This window comes from Scyliorhinus torazame, chromosome 10, assembly GCF_047496885.1.
Source record: "Scyliorhinus torazame isolate Kashiwa2021f chromosome 10, sScyTor2.1, whole genome shotgun sequence".
NCBI lineage: Eukaryota > Metazoa > Chordata > Chondrichthyes > Carcharhiniformes > Scyliorhinidae > Scyliorhinus > Scyliorhinus torazame.
Genome location: NC_092716.1, coordinates 93,893,592 through 93,908,327, shown reverse-complemented (window position 1 = coordinate 93,908,327; position 14,736 = coordinate 93,893,592). Strand labels below are relative to the sequence as shown.

The following is a 14,736-nucleotide window of genomic DNA, read 5'->3' as shown; positions in this document are numbered from 1 at the left end:
CCCCCCTCCTCCTCCCTTCACCCTCCCCCACCTCTCATCCCCCCCACACCTCTCCCTCCCCCCCCCCACGACCCTCCCCCCCCCCGCTCCCTCACCCTCCCCCCCCCACCTCTCCCCCGCCCCCCCACCCTCTCCCTCCCCCCCCACCTCTCCCTCCCCCCCACCACCTCACCCCCACCCCCACTCTCCCACCCCCCCCCCCCACACTCTCCCTCCCCCCCCACCTCTCCCTCCCCCCCCCCCTCTCCCACCCACCCCGCCAACCTCTCCTCCCCCCCCCCCCTCTCCCTCCCCCCCCCCCCTCTCCTCCCCCCCCCACCTCTCCCTCCCTCCCCCCCCCCACCTCCCTCCACCCCCACCTCTCCCTCCCCCCCCACCTTCCCCTCCACCCCACCTCTCCCTCCCCCTCTCCCTCCCCCTCTCCTCTCCCTCCTCCCCATCCCCCCCACCTCTCCCTCCCCCCCACCTCCCCCTCCACCCCACCTCTCCCTCCCCCCCCACCTCCCCCTCCACCCCACCTCTCCCTCCCCCTCCTCTCTCCTCCTCCCCATCCCCCCACACCTCTCCCTCCCCCCCCACCTCTCCATCCCCCCCACACCTCTCCATCCCCCCCACACCTCTCCCTCCCCCCCCCCACCTCTCCCTCCCCCACCTCTCCCTCCCCCTACCCCCCACCTCTCCCTCCCTCCCCCCCCACCTCTCCCTCCCCCACCTCTCCCTCCCCCACCTCTCCCTCCCCCTCCCCCCCACCTCTCCCTCCCCACCTCTCCCTCCCCCTCCCCCCCACCTCTCCCTCCCCCTCACCTCTCTCCCTCCCCCTCCCCCCCACCTCTCCCTCCCCCTCCCCCCCACCTCTCCCTCCCCCTCCCCCCCACCTCTCCCTCCCCCTCCCCCCCACCTCTCCCTCCCCCTCCCCCCACCTCTCCCTCCCCCTCCCCCCCACCTCTCCCTCCCCCTCCCCCCACCTCTCCCTCCCCTCCCCCCACCTCTCCCTCCCCCTCCCCCCCCACCTCTCCCTCCCCCTCCCCCCACCCTCTCCCTCCCCCCCCCCCACCTCTCCCTCCCCCTCCCCCCCACACCTCTCCCTCCCCCTCCCCCCACCTCTCCCTCCCCCTCCCCCCCACCTCTCCCTCCCCCCCCCCTCCCCCCCACCTCTCCCTCCCCCCTCCCCCCCACCTCTCCCTCCCCCTCCCCCCCACCTCTCCCTCCCCCTCCCCCTCCCCCCCACCTCTCCCTCCCCCTCCCCCCCACCTCTCCCTCCCCCTCCCCCCCACCTCTCCCCTCCCCCTCCCCCCACCTCTCCCTCCCCCTCCCCCCCACCTCTCCCTCCCCCTCCCCCCACCTCCCCCTCCCCCCCACCTCCCCCTCCCCCCACCTCCCCCTCCCCCCCACCTCTCCCTCCCCCCCACCCACCTCTCCCCCCCCCACCTCTCCCCCCCCACCTCTCCCCCCCCACCTCTCCCCCCCCCACCTCTCCCCCCCCCACCTCTCCCCCTCCTCTCCCTCCCCCTCCCCCACCTCTCCCCCTCCTCTCCCCTCCCCCTCCCCCCACCCTCCCCCCTCCTCTCCCCCTCCCCCCACCTCTCCCCCTCCTCTCCCCCTCCTCTCCCTCCCCCTCCCCCCACCTCTCTCCCCCCCCACCTCTCCCCCCCCACCCCTCCCCCCCACCTCTCCCTCCCCCCCACCTCTCCCTCCCCCCACCTCTCCCTCCCCCCACCTCTCCCTCCCCCCACCTCTCCCTCCCCCCCCCCTCCCTCCCCCCACCTCTCCCCCCCCCCCACCTCCCCCCCCACCTCCCCCCCCTCTCCCCCCCCCCCCTCTCCCTCCCCTCCCCCCACCTCTCTCCCCCTCCCCCCACCTCTCTCCCCCTCCCCCACCCTCTCCCCCCCTCTCCCTCCCCTCTCTCTCCCCTCTCCCTCCCCCTCCCCCACCTCTCTCCCCCTCCCCCCACCTCTCCCCCCCCCACCCTCCCCTCCCCCCACCTCTCCCTCCCCCCACCTCTCCACCCCCCCCACCTCTCCCTCCCCCCCCCCACCCTCCCTCTCCCTCCCCCCCCCACCTCTCCCCTCCCCCTCCCCCCACCTCTCCTCTCCCTCCCCCCACCTCTCCCCTCCCCCCCCACACCTCTCCCTCCCCCCCACCTCTCCCTCCCCCCCACCTCTCCCTCCCCCCCACCTCTCCCTCCCCCCCACCTCCCCTCCCCCCCACCTCCCCCTCCCCCTCCCCCCACCTCTCCCTCCCCCCCACCTCTCCCTCCCCCCCACCTCCCCCTCCCCCCACCTCTCCCTCCCCCTCCCCCCACCTCTCCCTCCCCCTCCCCCCACCTCTCCCTCCCCCTCCCCCCACCTCTCCCTCCCCTCCCCCCACCTCTCCCTCCCCCTCCCCCCACCTCTCCCTCCCCTCCCCCCACCTCTCCCTCCCCCTCCCCCCACCTCACCCTCCCCCTCCCCCCACCTCTCCCTCCCCCTCCCCCCACCCCTCCCTCCCCCTCCCCCCACCTCTCCCTCCCCCTCCCCCCACCTCTCCCTCCCCCTCCCCCCACCTCTCCCTCCCCCTCCCCCCACCTCCCCCTCCCCCCCACCTCTCCTCCCCCTCCCCCACCTCTCCCTCCCCCTCCCCCCACCTCTCCCTCCCCCTCCCCCCACCTCTCCCTCCCCTCCCCCCACCTCTCCCTCCCCCTCCCCCACCTCTCCCTCCCCCTCCCCCCACCTCCCCCTCCCCCACCTCTCCCTCCCCCTCCCCCCACCTCTCCCTCCCCCTCCCCCCACCTCTCCCTCCCCCCTCCCCCCACCTCTCTCTCCCCCTCCCCCCACCTCTCCCCTCCCCCTCCTCTCTCTCCCCCTCCCCCCACCTCTCTCCCCCTCCCCCCACCTCTCCCTCCCCCTCCTCCCTCTCCCCCTCCCCCCACCTCTCTCCCCCTCCCCCCACCTCTCCCTCCCCCTCCCCCACCTCTCTCTCCCCCTCCCCCCACCTCTCTCTCCCCCTCCCCCCACCTCTCTCCCCCCCCCCCACCTCTCTCTCCCCCTCCCCCACCTCTCTCTCCCCCTCCCCCCACCTCTCCCTCCCCCTCCCCCCACCTCTCTCCCCTCCCCCCACCCCTCTCCCCTCCCCCCACCTCTCCCCTCCCCCCACCCTCCCCCCCACCTCTCTCCCCCTCCCCCCACCTCACCCTCCCCCACCTCTCCCTCCCACCTCTCCCTCCCCCTCCCACCTCTCCCTCCCCCTCCCACCCTCTCCCTCCCCCTCCCCCCACCTCTCCCTCCACCTCCCCCTCCCCCCCCTCCCCCTCTCCCCCACCTCCCCCCACCTCCCCCTCCCCCCACCTCTCCCCCCACCTCTCCCCCACCCCCACCTCTCCTCCCCCCCCCCCACCTCTCCCTCCCCCCCTCCTCTCCCTCCCCCTCCTCCCCTCCTCTCCCTCCCCCTCCTCTCCCTCCCTCCCTCCCCTCCCTCCCACCCCTCCCCTCCCTTCATCCTCTCCCCCTCCCCTCCCTCCCTCCCCCCCTCTCCCTCCCCCTCCCTCCCTCCCCCCCCTCCCCTCCCCCTCCCTCCTCTCCCTCCCCCCTCTCCCTCCTCCCTCCTTCATCCCACCCCTCCCCTCCCACCCCCCCCCCTCTCCCTCCCCCTCCCTCCCTCCCCCCCCTCTCCCTCCCCTCCCTCCTCTCCCTCCCCCCCTCCCTCCTCCCCCTCCCCCTCCCTCCCCCTCCTCCTCCCACCCCCTCCTCCTCCCTCCCCCTCCTCCCCCTCCCTCCTCTCCCTCCCCCCTCCTCCCCCCCCCCTCCCCCCCCTCCCCCTCCTCCTCCCTCCCCCCTCCTCTCCCTCCCTCCCCCTCCCCCCTCCTCTCCCTCCCTCCCCCCCTCTCCCTCCCCCTCCTCTCCCTCCCTCCACCCCTCTCCCTCCCCCCCCTCTCCCTCCCTCCACCCCTCTCCCTCCCCCCTCCCTCCCCTCCCCCCCCTCACCCACCCCCCCCTCTCCCTCCCCCCCACCTCCCCCTCCCCCCCCCTCTCCCTCCCCCCCACTCTCCCTCCCTCCCCCCCTCTCCCTCCCCCCACTCTCCCTCCCCCCCACCCTCTCCCTCCCCCCCCACTCCTCTCCCTCCCCCCCCCCCCCCTCTCCCCCCCCCCCCCCCTCCACTCCCTCCCCCCTCCTCTCCTTCCCCCCCTCCTCTCCTTCCCCCCCTCCTCTCCTTCCCCAGTCCTCTCCCTCCCCCCCTCTCCCTCCCCCCCTCCTCTCCCCTCCCCCTCCTCTCCCTCCCCCCCCTCCTCTCCCTCCCCCACCCCCTCCTCCCCCTCCCCCTCCCCCCCTCCCCCCACCCCCCTCCTCCCCCCTCCCCCACCCCTCCTCCCCCCCCTCCCCACCCCCTCCTCCTCCTCCCCCACCCCCCTCCTCCCCCCACCCCCACCCCCCCTCCCCCACCCCCCTCCTCCCCCTCCCCCACCCCTCCTCCCCCCCCCTCCCCTCCCCCTCCTCCTCCCCCACCTCCCCTCCCCCTCCTCCTCCCCCTCCCCCTCCCCACCTCCTCCCCCTCCTCTCCCCCCCTCCCCCCCCCTCCTCCCCCTCCTCCCCCTCCCTCTCCCCCTCCCCCTCCTCTCCCCCCCTCCCCTCTCCTCTCCCCCCCTCCCCCCACCTCTCCCTCCCCCCTCCCTCCTCCCTCCCCCTCCCCCCCACCTCTCCCCCCCCCACCTCCCACCTCTCCCTCCCTCCCCTTCCCCCCTCTCCCCTCCCCCCCCCACCTCTCCCTCCCCCCCACCTCCCCCTCCCCCCACCTCTCCCTCCCTCCCCCTCCCCCCCATCTCTCCCTCCCTCCCTCCCCTCCCCCCTCTCCCTCCCTCCCCCTCACCTCTCCCTCCCTCCCCCTCCACCTCTCCCTCCCTCCCTCCCCCTCCCCCCCTCTCCCTCCCTCCCTCCCCCTCCCCCCCACCTCTCCCTCCCTCCCTCCCCCTCCCCCCCACCTCTCCCTCCCACCCTCCCCCTCCCCCCCCACCTCTCCCTCCCTCCCCTCCCTCCCTCCCCCACCCCCCCACCTCTCCTCCCCCACCTCTCCCTCCCCCACCACTCCCCCCCTCCCCCCCCACCACTCCCCCCCACCACTCCCCCCACCACTCCCCCCCCTCCACTCCCCCCCTCCCCCCACCACTCCCCCCCTCCCCCCACCACTCCCCCCCCCCCCACCACTCCCCCCCTCCCCACCACTCCCCCCCTCCCCCCCACCACTCCCCCCCCTCCCCCCCCACCACTCCCCCCCTCCCCCCCACCACTCCCCCCCCTCCCCCCCCACCACTCCCCCCCCTCCCCCCCCCCCCCACCACTCCCCCCCTCCCCCCTCCCCCCCACCACTCCCCCCCTCCCCCCCTCCCCCCCACCACTCCCCCCCTCCCCCCCCCCTCCCCCCCACCACTCCCCCCTCCCCCCCACCACTCCCCCCCTCCCCCCCCCCACCCCCCCCTCCCCCCACCACTCCCCCCCTCCCCCCCACCACTCCCCCCCCTCCCCCCCACCCACTCCCCCCCCTCCCCCCCACCCCCCCACCACTCCCCCCCCTCCCCCCACCTCTCCCTCCCCCACCTCTCCCTCCCCCACCCCCCCACCACCCACTCCCCCCTCCCCCCCACCACCACTCCCCCCTCCCCCCCACCACCACTCCCCCCACCACCACTCCCCCCCACCACCACTCCCCCCTCCCCCCCACCACCACTCCCCCCCCCTCCCCCTCCCCCACCACTTCCCCCCCTCCCCCCCACCACTTCCCCCCCCACCACTTCCCCCCCTCCCCCCCACCACTTCCCCCCCACCACTTCCCCCCCCTCCACTCCCCCCCCCTCCCCCCCCTCCACTCCCCCCCTCCCCCCTCCCCCCCACCCCCCCACCACTTCCCCCCCTCCCCCCCACCACTTCCCCCCCCTCCACTCCCCCCCCTCCCCCCCCCACCCCCACCCCCCCCTCCCCCCCACCCCCCACCACTCCCCCCCCTCCCCTCCACCTCTCCCTCCCCCACCTCTCCCTCCCCCACCCCCCCACCACCACTCCCCCCCTCCCCCCCACCCCTCCCCCCACCTCTCCCTCCCACCCCTCCCCCCCACCCCTCCCCCCACCTCTCCCTCCCACCCCTCCCCCCCACCTCTCCTCCCCCACCTCTCCCTCCCCCACCCCCCCACCACCACTCCCCCCACCACCACTCCCCCCTCCCCCCCACCACCACCACTCCCCCCTCCCCCCCACCACCACTCCCCCCTCCCCCCCACCACCACCACTCCCCCCTCCCCCCCACCACCACTCCCCCCCACCACCACTCCCCCCTCCCCCCACCACCACTCCCCCCCCACTCCCCCCTCCCCCCACCACCACTCCCCCACCACCACTCCCCCCCCTCCCCCTCCCCCCCACCACTTCCCCCCTCCCCCCCCACCACTTCCCCCCCCCACCCCCCCCACCACTTCCCCCCCTCCCCCCCACCACTTCCCCCCCCTCCCCCCCACCACTTCCCCCCCCTCCCCCCCACCACTTTCCCCCCCCTCCCCCCCACCACTTCCCCCCCCCTCCCCCCCCACCACTTCCCCCCCCCCTCCACTTCCCCCCCCTCCCCCCCACCACTTCCCCCCCCTTCCCCCCACCACTTCCCCCCCCTCCCCCCCACCACTTCCCCCCCCCTCCCCCCCCCCACTTCCCCCCCCCTCCCCCCCACCACTTCCCCCCCCCCTCCCCCCCACCACTTCCCCCCCCCCCACCACTTCCCCCCCACCACTCCCTTCTTTTGCTGCTTCGTATGGCTTCACACACGTGACGTCTAGCCCCTCTGCATCCCCAGTCAAATGGCAAGGCGGAAAAGGGCGTCCATATCGTCAAGCGGCTCCTCTGCAAGGCTGCTGATGCCGGATCGGATTTCTGCTTAGCCCTGCTGGCCTATCGCTCGGCCCCACTATCCACTGGCCTCTCACCAGCCCAGCTGTTGATGGGTCGCGCCCTCAGGACCACTGTGCCATCCATTCTTGTTCCTACACCCGACCATGATCCAGTACTGCAAAGGATGCGGCAGCAGCGTGCTCAGCAGAAGGTGACACATGACACTCGGGTAACTGATCTTCCTGCCTTGGCGCCTGGAGACAACATCCGCATCCACCTACCAGAGGGTGGCTGGTCGGCAACTGCCGAAGTTCTCCGACGCGTGGCTCCCCGCTCGTTCCTGGTTCGCATGCCTGATGGCTCCATTCGCCGGCGTAATCGCCGGGTTTCTTCGCCTGCTTCCACGCTCGCTACGTGATCATACACCGGTGCCACGCCCTCCTGTTGTTCCTGATGTCGACTTCGTGGAGCTTCCTGCCACTCTGCCTATTCCTCTGTCGCCCGTGGCCAGGCCCATTCCTCAGCCGGTGGATCCTGACCCACCCTTGAGGCGGTCAACCCGAATTTGTCGCCCACCACACTAGGCTGGACTTATGAGCCTGTTTGAACATTGTGGCATACCCAATGTTAATATGTTTCTCTTTTTGTCGTTACAGGAGTTCGTTTTTGATGTTTGATGATTACACTCGTTTTGTTTATGGTACAACCTCGTTGTTATGTTGCACCTGACACCTTCCTATGTATATAGTTTAGCCTCATGTACATGTTGTCAATATTGCACACACACACACATTCAGCTGCACTCAGAACACATCTATATTTATTACCACATAGGCACATATTCTTGTAAAAAAGGGGGATGTCATGATATTCAGATAAACATCATGGTGCAAACATACATACATACTGATGGACAGATCAACGGGACCAATCAACACACACGCAACATCACAGCCAATCACAAACAAGAGCACACGCACTATAAAACGGGGAACACCACAGTTCCCGCTCAGCAGGAGACAGCTCAGGGCACAGAGCTCACAGCAAGCCACTCAAGACATACACCATGTGCTGAGTGCCTCTCTAAGATAGTGTTAGGGCTGGGTCCACAGGTTAAAGGGTAAAGAACGAACCACAGTCATAAATTTACAGATGTTGTTATTGAAAGTTGTACCATCTGCAACCGTGTTGGTTCATCTGTATAGCGGAACCCCAACACGACAAGTTATAAATTTTCTTGCCTGACAAACACTACCCCCACTTTGCAGTCCTTCCTTTGACAGTAAAGCATGACAGAACCCGAAAAGATTTAATTATGTTGTAAAAATGTACAGTGTTTTCTTTTTACAATCAAACGGACAATAAATCATAAAACATTTTGAACAAGTTGTGACATTACTCAGGTCCGTGTTGAAAGCTTTGCCTAGTGATTATCTGCACTCAATTGTCAATTGGCAAGGTCCCACAAGAGTTAAATTAATGGCTGAGGGAGGAATGTTGAGCAAGATACATTCTTCTCCGATTAGTGCCACGGAATAAATTCCAGAAAAAGGACAAACAGGTAATTCAATTTCTCATCCAAAAAGGCAGCATCTCGTAATGATGCCCTGCACTCCACACTCAGCCTGGATTGTGTGCTCAAACTGACATGGCCAGGGGAGAAAGTGCTGAAATTAATTTTCATGTGATGCATTAATATACATTATTCTTGATCACTGCCAAAGAGTTAATTGAGGAACTTGGGCTAAATTCCACAAAATCTTCCTCGACACCACGCAAGAATGACAACCTTTTCATTCAAAGTTTGCATGCGAACACCAGCTGTATTCCTTTTCCTGTTGATTTTGAAACAAAATACAAATCTTTAACTAAAGAAGTAAAAAATATTCTCCAAGCTTGCTACAAGTTAGGGCAAACAGTAAATCTGTAAATTTGTCACTCTGTCAATAGTAAACAAAACTGCCTTGCCAGGTCTTCCCGCTTCATCTTCTTCAGGTACAACATTAACGATCTTTGATTAGCATTCTTCCCTTGCTGTTGTATCCACTTCTGAAGCATCTGATAGGCTTTCTCAATCAAGCCATTAACATTGTAGTCATAATCAATGCAACAGATCTCGCTTTCAGTCAAACCCAAGGTCCGGCCTAGCATCTTCCAGTCGTTATTGACCAACGTGGCCAATTTCATACATTCTTCAGAAGTAAAAGTGGATTGTGGACCTGAAACAAAATAGAAAGGTTAAATATAAAACAGGGTACAAAGAAACCTACTTAAATGTGTATTGATACCCACAGAATTAAAAGGGTACGGTGGAGTTTAATATTCAGTAGCAATATGTTGTGTTTGGCCCACCATATTTTTATCTCTGGTTTGTTGCCGGTGCCACGTGCTAGTGAGGTGAGGAACAGGGAGAGAGTGCAGATAAACACGTGGCTGCAGGGATGGTGTAGGAGGGAGGGTTTCAGGTACGTGGATAATTGGTGCACATTCTGGGGAAGGTGGGACTTGTACAGACAGGACGGTTTGCACCTGAACCAGAGGGGCACCAATATTCTGGGAGGGAAATTTGCTACGGCTCTTCGGGGGGGTTTAAACTGATTTGTCAGGCGGCTGGGAAAACGAGCTGTAGTCCAGAAGCCAGTGTCCAGAGTAGTGAGGTACTGAGGAGGGTATCAAGGTCGCAGGAGTGTACCGGCAGACAGAAAGGTGGGTTGAAGTGTCTACTTCAATGCAAGGGGCATCCGGAATAAGGTAGGTGAACTTGGAGCGTGGATTGGTACTTGGGACTACGATGTTGTGGCCATTATGGAGACATGGTTAGAACAGGGACAGGAATGATTGTTGGAAGTTCCGGGGTAGTAATATTTCAATAAGAGTAGGGAAGGTAGTAAAAGAGGTGGAGGAGTAGCATTGTTAATCAAGGATAGTTTAACAACTGCAGAAAGGCAGTTTGAAGGGGATCTGCCTACTGCGGTAATATGGGCCGAAGTTAGAAATAGGAAAGGAGTGGTCATACTGTTAGGAGTTTTCTATAGGCCCCCAAATAGTAATAGAGATGTGGAGGAAGAAATTGCAAAACAGATTATGGATAGGTGTGGAGGTCTCGGGGTAGTTGTCATGGGTGACTTTAACTTTCCAAATATTAATTGGAACCTCAATAGGTTGAACGGTTCGGATGGGGCAGTTTTTGTACAGTGTGTGCAGGAGGGTTTCCTGACACAATATGTGGATAGGCCGACAAGAGGGGGGGCCACATTGGATTTGGTACTGTGTAATGAACCGGGCCAAGTGTTAGATTTGTTTGTGGGAGAGCACTTTGGAGATAGTGACCACAATTAGGTGTCTTTCACTATTGCAATGGCGAGGGATAGGGCCATACTGCAGGGCAAGGTTTATAATTGGGGGAGGGGTAATTATGATGCGGTTAGGCAAGAATTAGGGTGAATAAGATAGGAACAGAACTGTCAGGGAAAGGCACAAATGAAAAGTGGGGCTTGTTCATGGAACAAATACTGCGTGTCCTTGATTGGCATGTCACTGTCAGGCAGGGAGGAAATGGCCGTGTGAGGAAACTATGGTTCACCAAAGAGGTTGAATGTCTTGTGAAGAGGAAAAAGGAAGAGTATGTAAGAATGAGAAAACAAGGTTCAGTTGGGTCGCTTGAGGGTTACAAAGTAGCAAGGAATGAACTGAAAAAAGGGCTTAGGAGAGCTAGGAGGGAGCATGAGAAGTCCTTGGCGGGTCAGATCAAGGAAAACCCCAAGGTTTTTCACTCTTATGTGAGAAATAAAAGAATGACCAGGGTGAGGGTAGGGCCGGTCAAGGACAGTAGTGGGAACTTGTGCATGGAGTCAGAAGAAATAGGAGAGGCGTTGAATGAATACTTTTCTTCAGTGTTCACAAAAGAGAGGGGCCATGTTTTTGAGGATGAGAGTGTGATTCAGGCGGTAGGCTGGAGGAAGTAGATGCTCTGAGGAAGGATGTATTAGCAATTTTGAAAAACCGGAGGGTCGACAAGTCCCCTGGGCCAGATGGGATATACCCAAGGATTCTTTGGGAGGCAAGGGATGAGATTGCAGAGCCTTTGGCTTTGATTTTTGGGTCCTCGCTGTCCACGGGGATAGTGCCAGAGGACTGGAGAGTAGCGAATGTTGTTCCTCTGTTCAAGAAAGGGAATAGGAATGACCCTGGTAATTATAGGCCAGTTAGTCTTACTTCGGTGGTCGAGAAGATAATGGAAAAGGTCCTGAAGGATAGGATTTATGACTATTTGGAAAGATGCAGCTTAATCTGGAATAGTAAACACGGATTCGTGAAGGGTAGCTCTTGCCTCACAAATCTGATTGAATACCTCACACAATGGGCGCAATTCTCCGGAAAAATTTCTAAGTGTGGTAGCGAGCGGAAATTGCCGCGAGCTTCCCGGCGCTCGGCCCACAATGCTATTCAACGTTAATTGGTCCACTTAGAGGCCTCACAGGCTTCTCGTCACAAATGAAGGCTCGCCAGCTGATTCACCGGGACTGTGCTCGCCAGACCCCTGCTAACAAGGTCGAGCAGCACTTAAGCTGCCCTTGCTCAGCCAACTCACAATAATGGCACCCAGCTTGCAACAATGGCCCCAAGGTTCAGAGATGCTGACCTGGGGAGGCTGCTGAAGCTCGGGTTCAATTCCAGTACCGGGCTCCCTGAACAGGCACCGGAATGTGGCGACTAGGGGTTTTTCACAGTAACTTCATTGAAGCCTACTTGTGACAATAAGCGATTATTATTATTATTGGGCGGCGAATGTGAACAAAGCGGGGCGGTGGTGGGAAGAAGGGGTAGAGTGGGTTAGGATGGAGGAGGAATCTTGTAAGGGGTCTAGTTTGAGGGCTATGGTGACGGCAGCGATGCCAATGGCTCAGAGTAGGTATTCAGGGAGCCCAGTGGTGCAGTCCACAGTGAAGATATGGAATCAGCTGAGGAGGCATTTTAGGGTGGAAGGGATGTCGGTGTTAACGCCGCTGTGCGAGAAACATGAGTTTGAGCCGGGGGCGGGGGGGGGGGGGTGGATAGTGTATACAGGAGGTGGAGCCCCAGGGGAAGTGGGGCTGGTCAAGGTGAAGAATCTGTATTTGAAGGATGGGTTTGCCAGTCTGGAGAAGCTACGGGAGAGGGTAGAGCTGCCGAGGGGGAGTGAGTTCAGGTATCTGCAGGTTAGGGGCTTTGCACGAAAGGTCTGGAGGGGGTTCCCTAGGTTGCCGGGATACATCCTGCTGGAGCAACTGCTGCGTCCGATGTGGAAGGGGAGGGAAGAATTGGGGATATATACAAGTGGCTGGGGAAGCAGGGAGGTGAACGGGTGGTGAAGATCAAAGAGAAATGGGAGTTGGTAGGGGAGAATAGAGTGAGGCACTGCGTAGGGTAAACGGGACCTCCTCATGTGCAAGGATGAGCCTGATACAGTTTAAGATGGTGCACTGGGTGCACATGACTCGGGCGAGAATGAGTGGGTTCTTTCAGGGGGTAGCAGATGAGTGTGAGAGGTGTGGGCGGGGGCCAGCGAATCACACGCACATGTTTTGGGGTTGTGAAAAATTAGGAAGATTCTGGGCGGGAGTGTTCACGTTCTTAGCCAGGATAGTGGGGGAGGAGGTGGACCCGGACCCTTTGGTAGCTATATTTGGGGTTTCAGAGAAGCTGGAGAGCATAGAGAGGAGGAAGACCGATGTCGTGGCCTTTGACTCTCTGATTGCACGGTGGTGAATTTTGCTGGAGTGGCTTGGTTGGGTGACCTGTATGACTTCCTGCGGTTAGAGAAGATAAAGTGTGAGTTAAGGGGCTCTTCAGCGGGGTTTAAGGACAGGTGGGGGGTGTTTGTGACCGTGGTTGAGGGGCTTTTCATCGCGGGAGAGGGGGTGGTGAAAAACGGTAAAAATCCGTACAGACTGTATAGTTGATTATTGAGAAGTATGTTTCCCGGGGTGTTTATTCATTGTAACTTGTTTTGATACGTTTGTAATAAAATACATTTTTTAGGAGGTAAGCACAGCAGACCACATTGCTTTTTATGGAAATATGGCAAGAGGAGAAATCATGGTAGTCAAAATTAACCCCTCTTCTGTTCGTAACATCCCAGAGAAAAATTGGGGTGAATTGTCTTCTTGAACCCAGACTTTCAATTCTGTTGACACCGTGCCCAGCACTGGGATCAGTAATGAATCCTGCACTAAAATATGCTCTTGAAGGAGTCTCCCAAAGTGGCAAAATTTTAAATAATTTAAAATATGCTCATGAGGTTTATGTAACAAGAAGCTGAGGGAGGCCATGAACACATTGGATAAATATTGACAAGAGGGACTAGGCACAGAAAGACAAGATCAATGAAATAGTTCAGAATCAATAATTCATTAGGTTTCATTATTTCCAATCAGCTCAAGGACATGAAGTTTCCAGGTAGTTATGGTATTTACTATTCGAACAGTGTAAAAATATTACTCACACGTTACAATTTCTTCTTGACTGGTGTTCTGAGTTGGTGCTATGAAGAGATAAAATGAAAAACACATGGGTTATTTTGTTTAAGGGTGGTAAGGGGGATGCAAGCCAGTTGGTGAAGCAGAAACCAAGACACAGCTTTATTTATTTCCATTTAGAGTTTATCAACTGTTCCGTTTTACAGCTCTCCTCCCACACAACCAGTGTCCCAGCTGTCCCCTATTTATGTGTGCTCAAAGTACATATTTAATGCTGTTCACCTGTGCATCCTAACAATATCATTAACATAACATTAACAAAGGGTACTGGCCTCAATTTCCCATCCCACCCCCAGTTTTAGACACATGCCACCTGGGGTCAGAGGACTAGATGAATGGTCCTATCAGCTGACACCATGAGTCAGCAGGAGAGATATTGTTCGGATTGATCCTCCCGCTATCCCTGTGGTCAAATACCCTACACGCTGCCTACTCACTGATTCAAATAATGTTAGCTTGGTGTAGGGTGAAGTGAGCCAGTATTGCTCCCATGTTGCGAGGACAGCTGATTGTGCTCTGGTGTGTTCCTGCATGGTGGCTTCAAGTATCTGTTCTCCCCATTTCAGGCACTCAGACCGAGACTTTTCATTTCAATACTGTGAGTGCTTGTCAGAAAATTCCACAACACCCCAGCCTCTGAAGTCTTGGACCATTCATACCAACAGGTAAAAATCACAGGTCTTGGGGGAGGGGCAAGATGCTGACTTTCTCTCCCAGCATGCATCAGGACAGCAAAGGCAGGAAATCCCACAATCCAATGGTCTCAAGTCAACTGGGGTTCAGCTTAAATGCACTGTGAAGTTGCCCAATCGCAAGTGCGGTGAAGCAAGCCTGACTGAAACAGTACAGCAATAAGTTTTCCACACCAGACGTTCTGGGATATATCTGAGTGACCCTGCCTATTGAGTCTCAGTTACTGAGTATCACATTGCATCAACTCACACCAACTGGGTTCAAATCAACCCCAGGATGGAGGAAATAAAGTTAGTTCAATAATGGCCACCTGCAGTTGAAAATATGTTAATATTCCTCAGAATACACAATATGGACAGGAGCTAATAGCACTCTCTATTATTTTTAATTCATTTTCAGTGGATGGTAGCATTTGTTTCCCATCCCTAATTATCCTTGAGAAGATGGCGGTGAGCTGCCTCTTGAACCACTGCAGTCCTTGTGGTGTTGAGTCCCTTCGCTGTTAGTGAGGGTGTTCCAAGATTTTGACCCAGTAACAGTGAAGGAACGCCGATATACTTCCAAGTCAGGATGGTGAGTGACTTGGCCGGGAACCTCCAGGTAGATGGTACACGCTGCTGCTACTGTGCATTGGTGATGGTGGGGTGATGGAGGGAGTGAATGTTTGTGGAAGGGGTGCCAAACA

General features: G+C 60.9%; 1 protein-coding gene across 2 annotated transcripts in view; it reads right to left on the bottom strand.

Annotated features, from left to right (window-relative positions):
• Positions 1-7,981: 7,981 nt before the first annotated feature.
• Positions 7,982-14,736, bottom strand: part of LOC140430765 (receptor-interacting serine/threonine-protein kinase 2-like) — a 46,726-nt gene continuing 39,971 nt past the window's right edge. For both annotated transcript variants that reach the window (XM_072518444.1, XM_072518445.1), the window contains exons 11-13: positions 13,325-13,363; positions 8,809-9,059; positions 7,982-8,675 (exon numbers count right to left, since the gene is read on the bottom strand). In XM_072518444.1, the coding sequence (XP_072374545.1) occupies positions 8,634-8,675; positions 8,809-9,059; positions 13,325-13,363 (332 nt within the window). In that variant the 3' untranslated portion in view covers positions 7,982-8,633. The remainder of the gene's footprint in view (positions 8,676-8,808; positions 9,060-13,324; positions 13,364-14,736) is intronic.